At 42.8% G+C, this 24568-nt stretch overlaps 1 protein-coding gene across 3 annotated transcripts in view; it reads right to left on the bottom strand.

The window, feature by feature from the left end:
* LOC122651958 (kelch repeat-containing protein kel-10) overlaps positions 1 to 24568 on the bottom strand; it is a 65634-nt gene that overhangs the window by 32388 nt on the left and 8678 nt on the right. For all 3 annotated transcript variants that reach the window (XM_043845550.1, XM_043845549.1, XM_043845551.1), the window contains exons 6-7: positions 4733 to 5084; positions 4449 to 4648 (exon numbers count right to left, since the gene is read on the bottom strand). In XM_043845550.1, the coding sequence (XP_043701485.1) occupies positions 4449 to 4648; positions 4733 to 5084 (552 nt within the window). The remainder of the gene's footprint in view (positions 1 to 4448; positions 4649 to 4732; positions 5085 to 24568) is intronic.

The following is a 24568-nucleotide window of genomic DNA, read 5'->3' on the forward strand; positions in this document are numbered from 1 at the left end:
AAAGTATCGCACAGCTTCTTCCTGTACACCCTCCACCTCAAAAATCCAGTCCCCATTTGCCCCTCTAATGCACTGCACAAATGCTAACCTCCTCCTGACATTGACCAATGAGTGGAAAAACTTTGTGTTCCAGTCCCCCTCCTTAAGCCAAGTAACCCTTGATTTTTGCCTCCAGAAGATCTCTTCCTACAACAGCACCTCCTGTAGGTTATCCCTAGCTGCCCCCAGGGCTACCCTGGAATCATCATCAGCCCACATATCGAACTCAGTTTCAGCTCTACAAACCGCATCCTCTGCATCCCTAATCCGTTGATGTATGTTACCAAAAACATCCTTATTCCACCTACGGAGAGCAGAACGAAGCCCTTTAAGCTTCAAAAACAGCACACAAGGCCCTGCCCAGCACCGGCTTCTCCCACTGTTCCTTAAAAAGGGAAGAAAGTCTGGGTGTCGGAGCCACATCTGCTGAAACTTGATCCCGGACATAGGACAGTGAGGATCCACCCCGAAAGAGAGACCAAGAGGCGCACGGTCCGAACAGGTCCGGTTGAAGTGAGTCACTGAGCACCTGGTAAACAAGCTCGTCCAAGCCGCATTCACTAAAAATCTGTCCAACCGAGCCATCACCCTACCTGCCCCATCTTGGTTGTTGGACCAGGTAAAGATGTTGCTAATATACCTGCATCAATAAGGGCCGCCCTATTTACAAAACCTCTGAAATCCTCCAATGAGAGAGTAAGCCGGTCTCCCGCCCACCTTTTCTAACGGAGCTACCACTGCATTGAAGTTTCCCCCCACTACCCATGGGGTGGAGACAGAAAGAGAGTACGCCTCAAGCCTCTCCCACAAATCTCTCCTCTCCAGCCTCGAACAGAGGCCATGTACAAAAGTAATGATAAAGGAACCTGCACTGCCCCCCACACACTCCAAGGTAACAAACTGGCCATGCTCTTCCACCACCCTGGCCTGCATCAAAGCCCTCCAGAAAATCCATAGCCTGTTCGAACAGAGAACTGAGTCCATGCTTATCCTCCTCTTCACCACTTGCGCCTTAGGCTCAGCCACCGCCACCAATTCCACTTTATTTGAGCTCACAAGAGCCTTCAACCGCCTGCATGTAGGCCTATTTCCAATCCCCCTCGCATTCCAGAAGATGCAATTCATTGCTCAGAGTTTAAAGCCTTAATTGCTGACCTCATCGATCTTGTTACACGTCGTTGGGCCCCTTCTCTGTTCCTCCTGCCACCGCTGCCTTCCTAATCTTCTTGCGCTTGTAAACCAAGGCTGCACTAAGGCTCGAAGCCCTCGACTGTAGGCACCTTCTACCTCCGCAAACACCTGGAGCAGACTTTGTGTGTGTCACTGGCACCCTCTCGGGGCATGGGTCAGGTGAAGCACATGACTCAGCCAACCTCTCCACCAATCTGTTCACCCTCTCAGGAAGCAAAGCATTGAACTCCCTGAGACTTTCCACTATCTCCATACGGTTGCTCACTACTGGTGCAGAGACCGGCATCTGCCAGTCATCCTTCGAACCTACAGGAACTAGACCCTCAACAAAGAATGGCACAGTGACACCACTCAGGGAAGATGAGCGTGGCCGCCCCCTACCTCTGCTAGAAGCTGCCATCGCGCCCCCTGCTTCCACCTGAATCTCCACTGCCACCTCTGGCCTACCCTCCACAGCACACTCCACCGCCAACGCCTGCGACGCCATCGCAGGGATGACAGACTCTGCTAAACATGTAGGAGCAGAAGACCCACCCGCGGCAACAATTCCATCCCCACAAGCCGTGAGACTGACCCTCTAGTCATCCAAATGTGCCCCCACCACTGCGCCACCAGAACACCCCAGCGCATGTTCCTCCACTGCCACTGGTGCCACTGGCTGCCATCGACCCTTCCTCCGACAAGACGCCCTGGCAAGTCTCAGACCAGGTGGATCCTCTCCCACATGGACAACTCCAGCAGAAGTGCCCTCCCCACGTGGAATGAAGACCCCCTCTCGGTTCCTGCCCTCCCCCACGATATCAGCCACCATCTCCTCTGCCAGAATGGTAGCCACTGCTCCAGCCAGCCTCTGTCGTTGAGATTTCATGCACACCTCTTTCAAGTGCCCGATCTTCGAGCAAGAGACACAATACGGGGGAAGTCTCTTATACACCACCGACTAGTGAAAGCCATTAGCGCCACAGCCCACCCAAACCTTCACCGGCAAAGTGACATGCAGGTCCACCTCAATAAACACACGGGTAGCAACTGTGCGTGTGCAATTAGCAGTCGCCCCATCCACCTTCAAGACCTTGCCAACAGCCCCTACGATGGACTTCCAAGTAGTTCCCCTGATACAGATTCACCGGCAGCCCCGGCAGCGAAATCCATACCGGCGCGAAGGGAGACTCCCAGCCAGAAACAAAGTCCGAAGTTCATTTCATAAACCGAAATAGGTAACCCTCTATGTGCAGCTGTTCTTTCATCCAAACCCTGGCAAAGTCTGTGTGAACAGAGAAGCGTAGAAGCACATGCCGAGGGTCAAGGGTCGAAACCACCACGTCTCCCTGCAGGTGCAAGGTCTTCTGAATGGTCTCCTTGATCACAAACAGTGAAGGTTTCCCATAGCTACATTTAGCGATGAGAGCAGTCACAAAAGCCCTCTCTGATAGTTCCAACTCCTCTTTGGAGAAGAAAATTGCTGGACATCAAAAGAGAGTCGAAGGCTTCTTAATCTCCAAGTCTACTAGTGGCAGCGACAGTGATCGAGATACCACAGAGGCAAAAGTAGCAGCCCCACCACCATCGATCCCAAGGCGAGTTGGGTGATCAGGGGGCAGATCCTCCCTAGTGGGAGCCGCCATCGCAAAACCCACGTGAAGCCCCACCCTAAACCTGCGCCATCAGAGCTTATCCTGCGCACCTCCTCTATCTTTGCAGATAAGTCACCTAAAGGGCTTATTTTATTGGAATAAACTTTAGGTTGGGTTATGTATGTGTTGGGCCTTTGATCCCATGGGCTTTCTTTGTAATCGGACACTTTAATGGGCCTAAAATATTGGTAGAATGTAGGAAAACGGGATTTCCTTCATCAGTTTAGTTAAGAGTCTTGTTTTGAGTTAGTTTCTTCATTATTTTAGTTTTTCCTAGTCAGTTCATGTTACCTTATTAGTTAAGGATTGGGTTAGGCCTTCCCTTTTTAGTGTTTGACTCTGCTTTTGAGTCTTTTACATAAATTTGTAAGGGGCTACAGCCTTGTACACGAATTTGAATTAATGAGACCCAGAAAACAAAAACAAAAAAAACATAGCTTTGTGCTTTGCTCTGTGAGAGAATATGTTGAGAGACCAAAATACGGTGAGAAGCAATGGGTGAGACACCCAAGTCTGAGAGACACTACCCTATCATCTTCCCTTCGTTGGTTAATTGTACAAACCCTATTTCAGAGTAGATTAAATTAAATTCATGGAAAACTGCACTTCTTCCTCATCTGCGTGTTCGTGTTGAATTCTTAATAACCAAACCTTATCGTTTACCAATACCGCAAGGTTCCCAGACTTCAGATTTCCTTGGATGGAAAACCATAAAACTTTGCTAACCTCAAATAGAAAGCCTGGTGTTAACTTCAAACTGATTGAAGCAATAACAACAAATTTCACAACCCAACAAATTCTAAACCCCCATTTCCCAGAAACCGGAAAGTTGCAAGTTTTTGTTGTAAACAGAATCCAAACGGTAAGACATCTTCTGTAACCAAAACCACCAAATATAATGGTGGAAAAGAAAGAGAGAGATTGTTTGTGATTTCTTTATTTATTCTATTCTTGTCTCTCTTTTTTCCCCCCGTTTTATTGAATGAATTAAGGGGAGCAAGGTGGGACGGGCAGGGAGAGGAAGGGACGAGGTGGATGGTGGTGCTGCTACAGGGCAGGCTTTAAGGGAGGAGGTAGAGGTGGGGTGGGGTTGCATGGGGGGAAGGAGGGAAGAATGAGTGGTTGCAGAGGTGTTCCTTTGTCGAAGAAAGGAGAGAGATGAAGTACTAGAAGAAAGAAATATGTTAGGGGTATTTTAGGCAGTTCACTTCTTTTTTTTTACCCATATGGGGATTTGGTAATAAATTTTCAACGTCATAACTTGTGATTATAAAACATAATTTATACCTACCAATTTTGTAAATTTTTTTCTTAACTAGTAGATCTCTAGGCAATTCTCCTTTAATAATTTAGGTCATGGTCAATATGGCAACTATAATCCATCCCTTCAACTTTTTCATACTATTATTTCAACACCATCATTCATGTGTTCCAGTATGTCTAAAAGCAAAAATGAGGAAGAAAAAACACATTGTCAACATATAGTTAGGCCATTTTGCCATTAATTATTATACATTAAAAATGAAAGAACTATTCAGGTAATGTAATCTTGCATAAGTAACTCAAATAACCAGCTAAAGGTACCTTCTGTAGCATTGATCGAATAGGGACCCATCGTCCTAGTGCAGGGTCAAGCATTTCCACTTCCCAGAAACATTCAACTCCGTTCCCCCCACCAATTGCAAATATTTTGTTGTCCAAAGTAGCACCTGCTAGACTTCCTTTCCTCTCAATCAATGGAGGACAGGAAGTCCACTCATTAATTATCGGGTCATACCGTTCAACTTCACAGAAGTAGGATAGTAGTGTTAAAGTCTTGCAGATAAACAAAGTTATACAAGAGCGAAAAGAAGAGCAAAAATTCTTACCTGTATCATACCAAAAAGAACCATTCCCACCACCAAAAATGTAAAGGTGGCCATTGAGTGTTGCTGCTGAGGCATATGAACGAACTGAGCTCATCGGCTTAAGAGACCTCATTACGTCCTGGGATGGTGAATAGGAATCCAATTCTGCTAACCAAGACACTCCATTATATCCTCCCACTATTAGTATTGACTCATCAGCATCTGAACATACAACATCAACTGCCTCATTAATTGGTCGACTGTCAGATGAACCTTCTGATTGTTCGTCAAAGCTTCCACTGGAAGGACCGAACTTCAATTCCAGCTTCTTAACACGGTCATTCAATTGTTGAATATGTATCTCAGATTCAACCTAAGACAAACAGGTTCATTCATAAGTGACGTAGGAAAGCTCAAGGTGTTGAACATTTAGGGCTGTACTAATGAAAGGAGATGGTAAAAAAAATAAGTCATTTCATGGCGTTATTATTGATTAGGGATGCAACTCCAGCTGAGTTCAGGCTCAGCTTTGAACCAAATTAGGCTGGGCTTACCCAGGCTCAGCCTCATTTTGGTTAAAAATCATAAATTTCCCAACCCAGGGCCACTCAAGTTGCAACCCCTACGAGTGATCATTGTTGGATCTTCAAATTGAGATTTATTACAGGTTATAATAAGGTTGGGCAAAGGCTTAGGAATAGAAATCATGTACCTGACCCCATTTAGTTAGGAAAAAACTTATTTGAGTTCAGTTATAGATATTTGGGAAAGAAACAAATCAATTTCAATATAGTGACAGATGATAGATTAGGAATAAGAAAAATTAAAAAAATGTGGGATTTTAGCAAAAACAATGAGAAGCCATTCCATCACTGTTAGTTATATCTGCAGTGTGGCCATGGTTGCACTCAAACTTTATGGACATCTCTTTTGACGTCATCCTCTAGTAATAGTGTCCAAGTTGGGCATTGTAGGAATTTCAGTGGTCTTTCACACATGTTAAAATAATGGTTTCAAAATTAAGCAAGCGAATTCCTTTGGGAAAAAAATTGAAGAGCTAAAAGAACAAGGAAAAGATTCCTACACATGTCAGATCATATGGTTGATGAGCCACCAAATTTCAGTTGTGGCCAATTTACAAATACCCTATCAATACATAATTATAGAATATGTAACTAACATAAAACCAGTGTTTTGTGACCCACCCTGGGCAGTTGGAACACTTGACCAATCATCTGGCCATTAAAATGGATGGGCCAACTTGTCGATAATCTATCAGACCCTGACAGTTGAACTGTCAATCCAGGACACAATCATCAACCAAGATGTACATAATATATGTATCACCAGAAATAAAACTACAAATATGATTAAATACATCATCAACAACAAAAACATAGCCTTATCCCAACTAAATGGGGTCGGCTACATGGATCCTTGCTCTCCAATCAGCTCTATTCGAAGTCATACAAGATACGAGGCCTAAGCTATGGATGTCTTTCATCACCCCTTCTCCTAGGGTTATGTTAGGCCTGCCCCTGGCTCTTTTAGTTCCTTCAATCTGAATCAAATCACTCCTCCGTACTGGAGCAACCCAAGGCCTCCGTTGAACGTGACCATGCCACCTCAAACGACTCTCTTATAGCTTATCATGTATTGGAGCTAATCCTAACTCAGCTCTAGTATGCTGTATTAATATGAATAAATACAGCATATTAATATAAATAGAAAAATCAGATTACCCAAAAAAAAGTACGACTTAGCTCATCAAATTTGTGGAAAAACATAGATAGCACCAAGGAATGGTACCATACAAGCCCACCCTCGTATTTGGAACCTTCTCCCACCAGTCTGCATCAATGGCGTCTTAGTAAATGCCATAAGATGCCCTCTGCCTGTGTATGATGGGCTGGCAGACAACCATCCAAAACACTGTCGGTATCTAGTCAGCCCCCGACTGTATTAATGCAAAATCGAAGAAACCAGCGGGAGATTGATTGCAGTAGGATCAATACAATAAAAGAACAAAAATTAAATAACTAAAACTCTTTTATTTCTATTTTCTGTTTACATATGAAGGAGAACATAAAAGGATAAGAAAAACAAAAAAAAAAAAAAGAAAGGGATAACGAAGGGGGGTGATGCAGATCCAAGCATCCGCAAGGAAGACAAGCTGCCCTAATCATAGGGCCATAGTTGGAGCCTTAGTTTAGTTTTATACTTAGTTTATTTTAGCTTTAGTTCATTCTATACTTAGTTTTTTTTTAGCTCTTAAATTGAACCGGTCCAACCAATGGTCCAATTTAAGTGACATTTTTTTATGGGCTAGTTTGGTTTTAATCCTATTGGCTCTTAGAGCATCTTTTAAGTAATTGTTTTAAAGTTATGTTTTGTCCCCCCTCCATGATTTTTAGAGGGAGAGGTTTTAGATTTGTAAAAGGATTGGGCCTTAAGCCATATTATTTATTAATGAAAACGTGGGAGGCTCCCCCACAATTTAGACTGCGAAAAATTCGATCTCTTTGCTGCTGCCATTGTTGCTGCTGGTTATCTCCTTTGAGAGTGAGTCTTGTGAGTCATATCAAGACAACCTTAAGAGTCATATCAAGGTGGAAGGGTAGGTGGATCTCCTACGACTCCTTGCATCTTGTAGATCGGGAGGTTCTTCTTCAAAACTGTCTTCAAAGTTGCTGCCATTGAAGAACTTTCAATCCAGTAAGTTAGTTTTTTAGTTTCATTCATCCCCTTCTTCTAATCCTCTAACCTAAGCCAGCCGATCTTCAATACCATTCTCTCCACTAATTTCAATTGATCTAGAAAACCCTAAGTGATCTAGTTTCTGCCCAGCTCAATTCCACCAGCCAAATCCTTTTAAATTTCAAACATAACTCCTTCACAGCCTTCCCTCTACTCGACCTTCACTGCAGATTCATTTAGTCCTTAAAACCCTAACTTCCATTAACCCCATTAAAAACCCAAACCCTAAAATACAGAACTCACACTTCCAGCCATCCATATCCAACCAAACTCCACTCAAGTCTTCCCCTCACTGCCTAGCATACTCGATCCAAAGCCCCTCTCCAAATCACCTCTCGAAACCCTAAAATTCTCCACTTTTCCTAAAACCCAAAACCCTAATTTTTCCAGAAATTCAAACTCCATCTAAACTTAACCTACCCTACATCAAAATACTTCTAAACACCTGCCCAACACTACTGTTTATCACAATCATCCATCACCTTCATCCTTTTTTTTTTGGGTGAATAAAAATTTCATTACTAAAGAGAAGCAACCCTCAAAAAGGAGGGAGGAAAACAAGAACCAGCAGCAGAAGCTCAAACAGGGGAGCCAGCTGGGATAAGGGAGAGAGAAGAAAGACCCCAGGAAACAACAATTAGTCTGTTCCTTGGGGTGTCAATACAAGAAGTAGGAGCAACCAAACTAAGCTTAGATTTGATTTCAAAAGAGATGGACTCCCAAATCTGATAAGCAGATCTGGATTTGGAGGTCCATTTCCGAAGATTGCGTTCCATCCAAATGTGGCTGATGGAGGCTGAGAAAGCCATCTTCCCAATCACGTCACAAAGAGTAGAACCACCAAAGGTCATGTCAACCCAAATCCATTCACGATCAAAAGGGAGAATCCTCCTATTTCTTGGCCAGCATTTGGAGAGGATCCCTTTCCAGATAGAGCAGGAGAAGGGGCACTCAAAGAAGAGATGGTTTGAATCTTCAATCACATTCCAACAAAGGTCACAATTGGGAGAAACCATAATGTGGCGATGTCTGAGGAAAGCTTGCGTTGGGAGGCAGTTGGAGAAGACTCTCCAAGTCGTGAAGTTGTGCCTAGGAATGTGGTGCTTGAACCAGACGAGCTTCCTCCAAGGAACGAGCGGGAGCCGAGTTCTAACAAGATCCCAAGCAGATTTGGAGCTGAACTTACCCATGGAACTAGGCAGCCAAGAAACACAGTCATCCCTTATGAACGGTCTTCTGGAAATAGAGGGTAATAAGTTCAAGATTGGGGTTAGAGCTGGAGTAGATGAATCAAGGAGGTCCCATCCGTCGGCATTAAGAATATCAGCCACCAAGGCATTTCTAGGCAGCCCAAAACCATAGATCAATCTAGGGCTGACATGATGTATCAGGATTCCCAAAGGATGCCAGTGATCTAACCAAAGCTGAGTGGAGTTCCCATTACCAATGTGAGTTTGGATAGAGCCAAGAACCAAGGGTCGGACATCCATAATTTTGCGCCAGGTCCAAGAAGCATCAGAAGATAAATGGACAGTCCAGATAGAGTCAGAACGAAGAAGGCCTGAATATATCCACTCTACCCAAATACTTTTTGCCTTGGACACAATCTTCCACAACAATTTGATAATGCCGGCTTGGTTCACATCCTTTATCCTTCTGATACCCAACCCTCCTTCCACAAAAGGATGACACACAGAGTCCCAACTGATAGGCCGAAGGAATCTGGTAACATCAGAGCCTTTCCAAAGAAAAGAAGACATGAGTGATTCCAGAGACTTGATGATGGAATGAGGCAGCCCATAGATACCTGACCAATAAATGTAGGAGGCTTGGAGGACAGACTTAACAAGCACCAGACGACCCGCATAAGAAAGAAGTTTGCCCTTCCATAGTTGAAGCCGTTTCCTTATAAGATCCAGCATAGGAGTGCAGTGATGCGCCGAAAGTCTTGCCGGGATCAAATGTAGGCCCAGATATTTCACAGGACGCCGACCAATACTGAAACCACAAATATTCTTCAGACCTTCTTTTACCTCATCAGGAACTCCAACAAGGAAGAGAAGAGACTTGGTGGGGTTGATATGAAGCCCAGATAAGTCTTGAAAGTGCTGCAAACAGTTCATGATGGACTCAAAGGAGGCTATGGAGGCCTTGGAGAAGATCATAAGATCATCAGCGAAAGCCAGGTGAGAGAGCCTAACGGCTTTGCATTTGGGTATAGTGGAGATGAGATGCTGGTCCGTGCATAATTGGATTCCCCTGGATAGAAATTCTAAAGCTAAGGTGAAGAGGTATGGGGATAAGGGGTATCCTTGGCGCACACCAACAGTAGAGGCAAAGTAGCCAGCTGGGCTGCCATTAACAAGCACAGAGAACCTGGGGGTGGAAATGCAGCAGTGAATCCAATGGATGAAAACCATAGGGAACCTCATCTTGATCAAGACATTTGCAATAAAATCCCATCTCAGAGAGTCAAAAGCTTTATGGATATCGATCTTCATAAGAGCAGCAGGAGAATGATTTTTTCTTTCAAAACCTCGGACAATATCATTGCAAAGGAGGATATTATCTGAGATGCTTCTACCAGGAATGAAGGCAGACTGATTCTGACTGACAAGCAGATCCACCACCTTCTTGAGCCTCAAAGTAAGGATTTTAGCTATGAACTTGTAGATGAGATTGCAAAGGGAGATGGGCCTGAAGTCTGTCATCACAGAAGCACCCTCCTTCTTAGGAATGAGGCACAGAAAAGTATGATTCACCTCAGAGATCTGGTTGGGGTTGAAAAAGAAGCTTCTAATGGCTTTGATGAGATCCTTCTTTATGATGTCCCAAGTTGCTAAAAAGAAGCCCATGCTAAAACCATCAAGTCCAGGAGCCCGATTCAGCTTAGTGGAATGGACAGCGGCAATAATTTCATCTTCATTGGGAATCGCATTGAAAGACTGAATGAGATCATCGGGAATGAACTTGTTGATCACATTATCAGGGAATAGATCAGCCTCATCCGAATGACCCGAGAAGAGATTCATGAAGTAATTCATTGCCATGTCTTTGATGTCTTTCACATTTGTTATTGGAGAACCATCCGGAGCATCCAACTGAAGAATGGAGTTGTAGTTGATTCTGGACTTCAAGGAGCGATGGAAGTAGGCTGAGTTAGAATCCCCTAAATCCAGCCACTTGATCCTGGACTTTTGTTTCAGGAAATTTTCTTCTTTATTGAGGAGCATGGCTAGTTCAAGACCAGCAGTTTTTTCATCAGCAGCTAATTGGCTATTGAGGTTGTCCCTTTGAATTTGAAGCTGGATGTTAGCAAGCTTGTCTTTACATTCTTGCACATTTTGAGAGACATTTCCGAAGATACTGGTATTCCAAATTTTGAGGGCAGATTTCACATTCCTAAGCTTCCTTGCCAAAGCTAGGAGAGGGGAGGAGAAAGCTAGGACAGGCACATCCCACGCATCCTTCACAGTGGTCAGGAAGGTGGGGTGAGAGGACCACATGTCAAAATATTTAAAGGGCTTTGGACCAAAGGAGTTATAAGGTTGAACGGACAAGAGGATGGGGCTGTGATCAGATATCCCCTGGAGTGTCAAAATTGGCAAAGGAAGAAGGGAAGGAGGACAGCCAAGTTTCATTCACCAAGATCCGATCCAGTTTACATCAATTCTCGGAAGTACCAGCCCTTTTGTTGCTCCAGGTAAAGGGGAGACCTGTCCACCTGAGATCATCAAGGCCCAAATCCTCAATGCAATCATCGAAATCAGAAATAGGTTGAGGGTCCAAATGGTGTCCTCCCTGTTTTTCAAACCCATATCTCGATGACATTAAAATCACCACCAATACCCCAAGGTAAAGAGCCAATGGGACCAGCAAGGTCGGAGATCAGACCAAAGAGCTTGCCTCGAATGGGACAATTGAAAGCATACGTGATGTGAAAAAGTAGGAAAATTGGTTAAGGCGACGAGAAGTTTAAGTGGATAAATTGGTCCGAGGAGGAGAGCATTGAAATTTTGATTTTTGAGGGGTCCCATAACACCCATATACGACCATCGGGTGATGGGCAAAATTCGATAAGAAGGACCAGCCAGGAGCAATGGAGGAGCAGATCCTTGAGGAGTTTGGTTCTTTGACATGAGTTTCAAGCAAGCAGCAGAAAGTGGCTTGATGATGCCGAAGAAGGGAACGAAAGCAACATGTTTACAAGGGGAATTAAGACCCCGAGTATTCCACACGATGCCAAGATTCATTGGGAGAGCTTAGAGGATTGCAACTCAGTCCCTAGAAGTCGGGACATAATGCTGGCACTACGAGAAGCAGAGGGGCTGCGGTGCCGCCGGTGATATGAGGTGGCAGTGGGAGGAGCAGCAGAGGTTGGAGGGGCTATAGAAGCTGAAGGGGTATTGAGAGGAGGAGAACCGGGTAAGGACGAAGGAGAAACAGGGCAAAGAGAGACCGGATCAAAGAGGCGAGAACCCGACCCGGTTGGGTTAAGAGACTTGTTGGGCGACAAGGTAGGGTGGGGCCCAGAGGAATCTGACGAGGCTTTCTTCAATTTTTTTTCTTTTTTCTTTTTTTCCTTCTGGCTCTTGTCTTTCTTTTTGGATTTACCAGTCTTAGGTGAGGGTAAAAGGGGGATTTGACTAATAAGAGATGGGGAGGGTGGAATAGTCAAAAGGGGGGGTGGCCCACAACGGAAGAAGCTGCGTTGTCAATAAAAGGGGAAGTATCGGGGGGAGGAGAGTAAAGAAGAGGAGCAGGGGGACAAAAAGGAGAGGCGAGGTCTCTCGCAGATGGAAAGGCTTCATACTGCAGAACCGGCAAAGGTTCTTCCACAACCACCAAGGGGTCGACTTCAGAGATGACAAGGCAAGCAACTTCAGCAGTCGACGGCTGGGTGTCAACCCCAGACATACGAGAGCTGCTTCGATGGGCAGCAGAATCGATGATCTGCTCAGAGCAAGTGACAGGTTCCGTAGGGGAGTCGTCAGTTAAGGCAGCAAATCGGTTTTGCCCAATGGATAAAGGGTGGGAGCCAAGAATGCTGTCTTGTCTGGCTGCAGGGGCATTCCGGTGCCGACGGCGAGCTCTCGAACTAGTGCGCCATCTGGAATGGCAGAAATCCGAGGGGTGGGTGGGTTCAGATCTTTGCACATGGACCTCAGGTGGACAAGAGGCTTCAGGAGGAGCACAAATAGCTGAATCGTGTCCAAACTTCTTGCAGAACAAGCAGTGGGGAGGCTTCCACTTGTAATGGACTTCTTGTTCAAAAGAATGGTCATCACCATCATTCACGGTGATGAAGGATGGAAGGGGGTCATCTGCTAGAACTTCAATGCAGATTCGAGCATACGCGAGGCGCAATTTTCTCATGGTGCACATGTTAGAGAACATCGGTTTTCCTAGGACTGAGCCCACTGCACTAAGACCATCCGTACACCAGAAGTGAAGGGGAAGGCCTGGAAGCGAAACCCAGAGAGGGATTGAGGAGAGGTCGACGCGGCGGAGCTGCAAGTGTCGATGCCACTGTCGAAGGAAGATAGGGTTCTTACCGACATGCCAAGGACCACCTTCAAGCACACAAATCTTATCAGAGTCATCAGAGAATTTGAAAATGAAAAATCCATTGTCCAGGAGGTAGATGTCGAGGTTGCCGAGAGCTTTCCATCGCCGAGTAAGAGAAGATTTGACAATGTGGAAAGGTGTCCGAGTCGAGGAAGTGACCCACTAAACATGATTCCCGATCTTTACTTCATTGTCGCAGAGCACCATGGAGCAGCAAGCAATTTTAGAAGAACCAACCACTAAGGGATCAACGAAATGAAGGGAAAGACCTTATTCGCAGGGGAGGAGGCGAGAGGCGAAGAGAAGAAGGAAGTCCAACTTGGAGCAGGGACAGAGGGAGGAATGTCTGAATCAGAGGAGGGGTCAGGGATTGGTGGAGGAGGGTTAGGGATTGGAGGGGGTGAAGGGGAAGGCATGCTTCCGACAGGGGTGAGAAAGTCAAGTTATCGGAGGAGACAGGTTGCCCGAGAAGAAGGCCAAGTAGGATGCCGGAGTGCCATCTACCTCAGTTCTTCCGAAGATTTCCTTGTCACCCAACCCTAGAGTGTCCCCCTAAAAGTTCATTTGGAGGGAAAATATATTTTTAGGAAACTTTGGACTTCCAAAAGTTATGCTGCCCATTTCTACCCCAAGCTCTTAGCTTCACTCCCTCTCACACAAAGCAAAATAATCAGACCCAACCACACTAATAACATCCCATCACCTTCATCCTAACCCTAGTTTTAACCTAAACTATCCAATTCTGCCCAATCGGCTAGCATAATCAGAGGTCCTGGTTTAATTGGCTTCTAGTAGGACTTTACCCTATCTAGAACTACATTAAGTGGTATCAGAGCCATGGATGAACATGGCAATCCAGTGGTAAACACAAATCTGCCACCCCAACCTGATCCCCTTGCTGCAATTGTGGAGATGCTCCAGAAGCTTTCGGCAGATCAGAAATCTATCAATGATCGGTTACAAGTTATGGAACAAAGGCAGATTACACCTCTTAGGGACAGCAACATTCCCTTAGAAGAGGACAGATTCCAAGTTAATTTTGAAATACATGGAACCCTGGGAAGGAATAGAAATCACAGAAATAGATCCAGGGATTACAGAGATCACTCCAGGAATCACAGGGAATATAGAGATCATAGAGATAGGCGCAGACATAACAGAGATGGATAGAGAGAAGACAGGGACAGAATTAGAGAAGACCCTTAAAGGCCTAATTTTGAGGAGTATTTGAGATCCTACTTCACTTCAAATGAAACTTCCAACCGAAAGTATGACACAAAGAAAGTGAAGCTTGAGCTGAAGGAGTTCGATGGGAACCATGATCCTCAGGAATTCTATGACTGGCTTGCTGCCCTTGATGATTATTTTGATTGGTATGATTTGCCTGAAGATAGAAAGATGAGATTGGCACGTACCAAACTAGTTGGCCCTACCCGAAAATGGTGGCGCACTGCAACGAAGGACATGGAACTTGATGGCCATGCGCCTACTACCTGGGAAGACATGAGGTATGATTTGAGGGAGAAATATCTGCCCAGGCATTACGAAAGTACAAGATCAATTCAACTCCCTACGCCAAGGGACCATGACTGTATCTGAGTATATGCAGAAGTTTGATGCACTTTCTTCTCGCACTGGTACGAGAGAGAGTACTACTCAGATGTTATCTCGGTTTCGACTGGGATTGAGGGCTGATATTATCAGAGGTATTGGAGTAGCTGATGTCAGAGATGTTCAGGACTGTTTTGAGAAGGCATTGAAGGCTGAAGAATTATTGGCTGGAAATAGAAGGTTTAATTCCTCTACTAAAGACACCAACAAAGCTTTTCCAGCATTCAAGTCTGCTACCAATGATCAGACTCGAGCTGGAAATTCTGCTGCTGGTTCTACCCGATCAGGCTATTCTGTTGGTAGTTCTTCCCGCCCTACAGCTCCTCCCCGTGCTGATCATAAGGGTAAAGCCCTCATGGACACTAATGATCCTCACAAGTGTTTCCACTGCAATGAGATTGGATACTATGCCAGGGAGTGCCCACAAAAGCATAAATCTGTCAATGTGGCTAAGAAGGAAGATGAAACCCGTGATGATGACAATGAACCTGGTTTACATGCTTATCCCCCATCTGATGATGATGACTTAGCTAGGTACTATGATGATTTGGGTGGTGATACTCGAGGTGTTCATGTTATTACTCAAGTCTTGATGGATGAGGTGGCAGAAGAGGAAGAGGTGGTTGAGAGCATTCCACAAGAAGGCAATGACATTCAAGATGTTGTTCTTGAAGGCAATAACATTGAAGACCCTATAGAGATTGACCATATAGAGTTTGTGATGCCACCTTGGTTCTTTGAAGAGAAGGCTCCACAACTTGAAGACTTTTTTCCTAATATTCCTGCCTCACCAGAATTCTATCCGGGAAGTGTTAAAGCTGCTAATCACATGTTGTTTCCCCCTCATCCCCATAAAGTTCAAGGTCTGATTTCTTCAAGCCAGGACAACACTTGGAATCTTGCATATGGCTGCAAGAACTTCACCCATTCATCGGAGATGAATGTTTTTAAGATGGGGAGAGTTGATGCAGATCCAAGCATCTGCAAGGAAGACAAGCTGCCTTAACCATAGGGCCATAGTTGGAGCCTTAGTTTAGTTTTATACTCAGTTTATTTTAGCTTTAGTTCATTCTATAGTTTATTTTAGCTTTAGTTCATTCTATACTTGGTTTTTTTTTAGCTCTTAAATTGAACCGGTCCAACTAATGGTCCAATTTAAGTGACTCTTTTCTATTGGCTAGTTTTGTTTTAATCCTATTGGCTCTTAGAGCATCTTTTAAGTAATTGTTTTAAAGCTATGTTTTGTCTCCCCCCCCCCCCCCCCACGATTTTTAGAGGGAGAGGTTTTAGATTTGTAAAAGGATTGGGCCTTAGGCCATATTATTTATTAATGAAAACGTGGGAGGCTCCCCCACAATTTAGACTTTGAAAAATTCGATCTCTTTGCTGCTGCCATTGTTGCTGCTGGTTATCTCCTTTGAGAGTGAGTCTTGAGAGTCATATCAAGACAACCTTGTGAGTCATATCAACGTGGAAGGTAGGTGGATCTCCTACGACTCCTTGCATCTTGTAGATCGGGCGGTTCTTCTTCAAAACTCTCTTCAAGGTTGTTGTCACTGAAGAACTTTCAATCCAGTAAGTTATTTTAGTTTCTTTCATCCCCTTCTTCTTCTCATCCTCTAACCCAAGCCAGCCGATCTTCAATACCATTCCCTCCATTAATTTCAACCGATCTACAAAACCCTAAGTGATCTAGTTTCTGCCCAGCTCAATTCCACCAGCCAAATCCTTTTAAATTTCAAACATAACTCCTTCACAGCCTTCCCTCCACTCGACCTTCACTGCAGATTCATTCAGTCCTTAAAACCCTACCTTCTATTAACCCCATTAAAAACCCAAACCCGAAAATACAGAACTCTCACTTCTAGCCATCCATATCCAACCAAACTCCACTTGAGTCTTCCCCTCACAGCCGAGGATACTCGATCCAAAGCCCCTCTTCAAATCACCTCTCGAAACCCTAAAATTCTCCACTTTTCCTAAAACCCAAACCAAAACCCTAATTTTTCCAGAAATTCAAACTCCATCTAAACTTAACCTACCCTACATCAAAATACTTCTAAACACCTGTCCAACATTACTGTTATCACAATCATCCATCACCTTCATCCTAACCCTAGTTTTAACCTAAACTATCCAATTCTGCCCAATCGGCTAGCATAATCAGAGGTCCTGGTTTAATTGGCTTCTAGTAGGACTTTACCCTATCTAGAACTACATTAGGAGGAATAGGATCAGCTATCTCAGCCCATCATCTTCTCACCCGGGGCTTCTCACCTACGGTATCTCACCATTGTCGCATCTCACAGCTTCATCAATAGCTCTTTTCTCTTCAATCTCTGTCCTCTTCTTCTCAGCCACTTATATGTATTTATAATAAAGCAACCCAATCCTAATCTAAGTAAGAAACTAATTAACAAAACCTATAAAATAGAAACTAGACTCTAACTAGGATTCCCAATTAAGATTACAACTCAATTAGGATAACTAAATAACTGTCTAATAATAAAATTAACACCAAAAATCAACTCCCTAAGCCAGCAGTCCATATCAGCCCCAAATTACAGTTCACGTGAGTACTGTTCACGTGAACAGTAACTTTCTTTCTTTTCTTTTTTTTTTTTTGGGGGGGGGGGGGGGATTTCTTCATGCTTCGATCTACATCATGTACACTGGCGATACTTTCAAATATGTATTACTAAACAGGCACAGCTTGAAGGCAGAAGACACTCACAGCTCTGGCACGAATGGGGAGAGAAACAACTAAAACAAAAGGTAATCAAGTAAATAATCTGAAATCATATATCAAGGGAGTCACATGGGTAGGTTAGTTAGGCCACTAGATTTAACATGTGGCCTATCTTGAGAATTTTAATGTATCCAACAATCGGAATGACCAACAGATACCTTTGGCAGAAATAAATTGGTGCTGGAAGCCATCCGACAGTCCAGGTGCCAGAAATATGTGTCACCCTTTTTCTACTAGGATATTTTACAGTACTGTCATTCCTTTTATCAAAATATTTCTTGGAATAAGATCATCTGTGCAATAATACCTTAGAAATCAAGTAGCAAAAGTTCAGACACAATAAGCAATAGAATCACTCTGCAGCTAATACAGAGAGAGTGCATTGGGTGTATGTCCTGTCTGGGGCAAGGCTTAGCCAACAAGCACTACCAGGCTACAACACAAGTGTAGAGCCCAATAAGCATTTGAGATATTACAGGAGTGACATGCCACCTCATGGGAAACCCATTGAGACAAGGTGTAGCCAAAAGGCTCGCAGCACAAGAATAAGCCCAATATGCCCATGGAAAGTGACAAGGAATGACAGATTCAAAGGTGGACCATGGGGCAAGGCATAGCCAGAAACAATAAAGGTTTTAAAGTATTTGCAATTTTTTGGATTTTCCACAGGTAAAATTACAGAAAGAAGAGGGATAGTCTATTCCCTAAACTCCAACAGATAGGTCGTTACCAAAAACTGGATCCAAATACTGATAAATTTGACCAACTTATCTAGCATGATCCAATTAGAAGTCCAACTCACAAGAAACCTGACCAGAGGATGGAACCTCTCTTCCCCATTCAATAAAAAAGAAGAAACCTTTTAATGCATGAACCCGGGTTCCAAAATCTCAAATTAGGGTTGCTATAGGCCCACAAGTGGTAGTTTCGTAAATATTAGGAACAGACGAACAGTTTACGACCCTTTCGGAAAGCAAACAGAAGTTAGAACTGAATCATTAATAAGTTTAAAAAAAGGAAGTATCAATCTGGTATTTAGAATGGTCTAAGAAATAAAATAGAACAAAAGCAGAAAATAAAGGGCTTTTAAGTAATTAAGGATAATGCTGTCTTTATTTGTGATTTTCCAGACTAGTCATCTTCTACCTTTCATTAGAACAAAACCAGCGATAAATCCAACTGAGAGATGTTACTCAAATCAAGCCCAATCAACATGAGATTTTAGGAAGAAATTTCTAAACCCCACCTTCTTGAAATCAATCATTAACAGTCCCACACAAAGTACCAGAAATAAGTTGAAGTCTGTTGAAACAAGTCTGGGCAGAACTGTCAGAATCAGTCACAAAGAGGGGTTCAGTTCTCAACTCTGGGAGATCCTTATGGCACCAATTTGTACAGGCTGAATAGCCCCTAGGTAGTTATCTATAGCCCAGACTTTCATACAGAAAGATGAAGTACCGAGAGAGATCAAACTTTCTCTTGCTAGTTTGAACTGTCGCTAGAACAGAGTATTACCCACCAGTGAAAAGGAAAGCAATAATAGAATAAAAGAACAAAAATAAAAGGAAGAATAACAAGGAATAAGTACAACGAACAAAGGGAAGGAGTTTAGAAAAGATCAGACCAGACAATCAGGGTCGAACAAAGGAAAGGAAAAAACAACCACCTATGTGCAGCGCAAGACCTCAAATAAATTCATTCATAACAAATCTAAAAATCATGAGCTTACATCCATTTATATACTAAAACAAAATAATTCCTAATCATATCCTGAAAGTCTGAAACCAAAAACTTGAAACTAACTAGGACTCTCAGTCTGATCATCGGCTAACTCCAATAAAATTAATAAATAAACTTCAAATTACAAGAATAAAACAAAACAGGTCCCTATTGGGTTGATCCAGCCTTGCAATTTGCAACTGCATCAACCCATCCACTATTAAAAGAACTCAACTCCATCGAGTTAGGTCACGAGCCCAAGATGCCTTATAGCAATCTCGACGCTAGGCTAGCAATATCTTAGGGAAGAGGGTCGAACTGTAACTCCATGAGTAGGAAGATCAAACGGTTCAAAGTTGAAGGAGAGAATTGTCGTCATTGAGGTATATCCGTCATGCGTGAGGCAACATCAGGAACGTTCAACCTCCTTGTATCACCTTTATGGTGTTCCGTGCACCATCATAGAGAATACTAGTCTTACATTGCCATAGTGATGCAGATCAAAGCTTGAAGAAGAGGACAAAAATAAAAGTCAGAAAATACTGTTCAAGAATTACTGTTCACGTGACCAGTAACACACATTACTGTTCACGTGAACACTGATTTGGGTTGATATGGACTTCTGGTGTGAAGATTAGGTGCTGGATTGGTGGAATATTCTAGTGTTAAGTTTCTATTTTCTTAGTTATTTGTTTCTAAATTAGAGTTTCTATTTTAGTTGCTTAGATTTTATTTAGAAGTTCCTATTTCAGTTAGTTTCTATTTTAGTTTCATTGCTTGTAATCCAAGTCTCAGCCTTATAAGAGACTTGCTATTTTATTGTTTCTAATTTTATAGTTTCCAATTTTAGGACTAGTCAAAGTTTAAACTTTCTAATTTTTGTAACTTGAGGAGCAGGTCATTGCTACCTATTTAATGTAGTCCTAGGTAGGAGTAATCCCACTAGGAACTAGGGTAATAGGATCTCTTAACAAGGCTAGCCGATTAGGATAGCTTAGGCTAATTAGGGCAGAATTAGGGTTATGGTTAGGGTTTCGACTTAGGGTTTTATTTGGTAATGATGTGCAGAATTTTATGAGTCTAATGGTATAAGTTGGATCAAATTTGGTTGAGGTTGGAATTCTAGGGTTTTGGGTAGGATGCCTTATGAAAATGGACTGTTTGTAAGATCTAGGGTTTAGGGGCAGATTTTAGGAAAGAGGTTTATAGGGTATTAATGGGCAGGTCTAGGGGGTTATTTTGGTATAAAGAAGTTAGGGTTTGGATGAGTTACAAAATTCTGCAATTTAGGGCAGAATTGGATTTAGGTTTTTAGGGTTCTAATGGATCTATGGATTAATAGAAGGGGTGATAATAGGAGTAGATGGAGCTTAGGTTAGAGGATTAGAAGAAGAAGGTTAAATGCTGAATTAATAAACTACTTACTTGAAAGATTAAATCTTCAATGGTAGCAGCTTTGAAGAACTAGAAGAAGGACCTCCCGATCTACAAGATGCAAGGAGTCGATCGGAGTCCACCAATCCCTTCACCTTGATATTACCCACAAGGAAGCCTTGATATTACTCACAAGGTTCACTCAACAGAGCAGAGCAGCAGCTATGGCAACAAACAAAAGCTTTTTCATTAATCAAATTCGTCTTCAATGCTGGCCTCCCTTACAAACTTATATAGAAGACTCAAAAATAGACTTAGACACTAAAAAGGAATGGCCTAACCTTATCCCTAACCTATTAAGCAATTTAAACTAACTAAGAAACTCAAATAGACTCAAAATAGAGTCCTAATGACTTAAAACAACTTAAACTACTTAAAATAAAGAATATTCCCTAGTGGCCAAAAGGATATAAGAACCTCTTAGCCAATAGGATCACTTCACTTAAATTAGACCAATTGAACCAATTGGATGCAACCAATTTAAACCGGTTCAATTAAAAACACAAAATAAAAACTAAGTATTGGGCTAATCCCGTATGCAACCTATATACCCCTATTTCAGGCCCACTAAATTGGCCTAATACATAAAAAACCCTTGGGAACAAAGGCCCAACATATATATATCCCAACCCTACACTTATTCCCAATGAAACAAGCCCTATTTGATGATGAATCTGCATCACTATTTATATGTCCCAAAGAGACGATTTGAATAGTTGAATGAAAAAAAAAAATGCTTTGAAGCAAAAGTTTTTCTTGTCCAATGGCTGTGACATGAAGGGCTGGGGGCCTGGCTGAGAGAGCAGAGAGAGCCTGGCTGGTGAGAGCCGAATCTCCTTATCCCCTTCTCTCTTCTTCTCCTATCCTCTACTACTTCTCTTATTTGATTCCCTCTTGTTCCCTCTTGTTGTGTGTGACTGCAATCAAATCTTATGCAACCTGCTACTACATCTGTGAAGATCTAAAGAGCATCCTAAAAAAACAACTGAATCTGCTGTTGCTGTCCAGAGGCAAAGGTGGTCACTTTCCTCACTTGTGACTGCATCAGTTCACTGCTGCTGATTCGAAGGTCTTGATCTCAACACTCTTCCTCCCAATCAGAGTTATACTTGGAGGACTGCTTCATGCCCCTAAGGAGCCCACTAGACCTCAGTCTTGAACCCTGCTACTGTTCCTTTCATTGTATCGATCCTGCTGCAATCGATCTTCCGCTGGTTTTCCTGGTTCGAGGTCGGCTTTTGCATTATATAGTCACCCTAAGAGATCATCACAATACACTTAAGGGGTTGACTAGGCAAGGCACCTGGTAGTAAAGCAGCCTAAATTGTAGATCAACTCGTACGACTACTTCAGCCTCTTCTCTAGCATTAGGTCCAAAACCTTGCACATATTTTCTTAAAAAGATCTTTTTGTGGGAGGTTAAGTGCTCAAACTAGATCTACGGAGATGAGGTTGGCTTCTACTCCTGTGTCGACAACTGTATGGACCGCCGTCAAATCCTCATAATGCAGCAAAGTACCCTCCTATCCGAATAGAGGAGCCTTTCTCTTGTACTCCAATGGAGAATCTCTTCTAGTACAATGGAGAATGAGTAAGACTAGCTGAGTTAGCTTCACCTCATCATCAGAACCATATTGTGCCACATCATCCTTGTTATCCATATTTGCCAACATATTCTCAACCATATTTAGAGAACAGGTCCTTGCTGGGACACTTGTTGCCAAAGTGACCTTTCTTGCCACAATTGTGACGCTCAATGTTCTTCAACCACTCATTACCCTTGGAGACCTCTGGCTTCTCTTTTCTTCTACTTTGCAAGACTCAATTTTCCTTTCTCCAGCCTTGGGTGTAGACCTATAAACTGAAGAAGTCTTGAACATGTCCTTCAAGTAGTTGTACTTATCTTTGGCTGTCTTGGCATATGCATCTGCCACAACGACTACTCTAATCAGATCTCAGTATTCAGCCCACTGTATATCTCAATAATTGCTGCTGATCTGACTCCTGGAGTCTGCATTTGGATGACACTTGTGGAATTCCATTGTGTTGGTATCCACATATTTACTGCCTTGATGGAAATTGACCATCTTGTGGAAGAGCACCTTCTCAAAATTAGGAGGAACCAATTTCTCATTTAATATCCACTTCATGACCTCCCAACTTGTGAGGTATCCAAGTCACCTGATGAACCTCGACTATAGCATATTATACCACTATGAACTTGCATACCCAGTGAATTTGGTGAGGACAGCCTTGCCCTTCATTTGGAAAGGACTTGTACGAGAAAATCCTCTAGACCTTAGTCAACCAGTCAAGAAAACCCTTAGGTCCCTTCTCACCATCGAACTCTGGAACCTCAACCTTGATGCCATAATCCATGTCTGAGAATTGGCATGTGACGTCCCAAGTAATAATTGGCTTTGATGGTGGTCTCAGATGCGAATGCATAAGCTGTAGAGTACCAAACTGGGAAGCTAATGTAGACAGTCCTACTTGGTCCCTTTTGTTGATATTTAAGCTCTCCGAAATTAAATCTACCTTAGAAGTGAGAGCCTGGTGACCTTCTTAGAGCCTTCCTTCGCGGGTGGTTTTGGGGTGATCCAATGGCTAGTTTAGCCATAACAGTGAGTTACTTATTTAAGGTCTTACTTCTAAATTCAGAGATCCTTGGTTATCTGCCAATCTAGCCATCAGTTTGGCTGGGATTTTGAGCAATTAAACTAGTCTGAAAGTAATTCACTCGACAGGAAATTCAGTCCCATCTGAAGGGCTGAGTTACTATTTCTATACATGTTTATCTTCCTTGGTTGTTAACCTGTTCTCTGACAGCCGATAGTCCTATTCTGGTTCTGTTTGTCTTGTCTATGGTTGGACATTGAGCAAAGCACTGTTAGACATTGTTGCAGGTCTTGAGAATCTAATACCTCATTGCTTATTTACCGTTAAGAGTTATTGATATTTTATATTGCTGGATTGGTGTTGTCCTGTGCTGTGAACACTGTTGGAAGATCCTACTGTGCAATTAGCCCTAGTTGGCTAGTGGGCGGGCCTTGGCACAACGGTTGAGTTGCGCTATTGCAACCATCAGGTTGTAGGTTAAAAACATGGAAACAGCCTCTCCAGAAAGCGGGGTTAAGGCTGCGTACATTTCCCCTCTCAGAACCTGCAGTAGAAGGAGCCTCGTGCACTGGGATGCTCTTTTTTTTTTTTTTTTGGTCTAGTTGGGGACTGGTTCGACATCATAGTACCAAGAGAAATCAAACTCTCTTGCTGGTACAAACTGTCGCTAGAACAGACTACAGAGTATTGCCCACCAGTGAAAAGGAAAGCAATAATAGGGGGAAAAAATCAGATATAAAATTTTTTTTGAAAAAAAAAAGAACAAAGGGAGGGAATTCAGAAGAGATCAGACCTGAAAATACGGGTCGAACAGAGGATAGAAGAACACAGCCACATATGTGCAGTGCAAGAACTCAATAAATTCATTCACAACCAATCGGAGAATCTAGAGATTACATCCCATATATAAACTAAAACAAAAGTAATCCTAATCGTATCCTCCTGAAACCAAGTAGGACTCTTACTCTTATCATTGGCTAACTCCAATAAAAATAAATAAAGAAAATTAAAATAACAAAAATACCACAAATAACTAAATAGGTTCCTTATGAGGTCGGTTCAGCCTTGCAGCTGCATCACTTTTGCTCTCTTTTCATTTGAATATAAATGTAACCAGTTCCTACACTCTACGTTTATCATTATTCCCTACTAAAAGGGCAAGCCAATCACATTTACACCAATACTAAATATCAAACACCACATCCCACACATCTACAATATCATTAGTTTTCACATCCATTTTTACAGTTACAATTAGTATAGGAAACAAAAGGCTACTGAGGCACAAGACTAATTCAAGTTCATTAAGTTCAAAACTAACCTACCGTCAAGGGCCATAAAGGAACACCACACCCCTAAGGTCCTAAAAGAGTGCAACATATCATAATGAGATTTTCTCT

The sequence above is a fragment of the Telopea speciosissima genome, chromosome 2 (genome assembly GCF_018873765.1).
Source record: "Telopea speciosissima isolate NSW1024214 ecotype Mountain lineage chromosome 2, Tspe_v1, whole genome shotgun sequence".
NCBI lineage: Eukaryota > Viridiplantae > Streptophyta > Magnoliopsida > Proteales > Proteaceae > Telopea > Telopea speciosissima.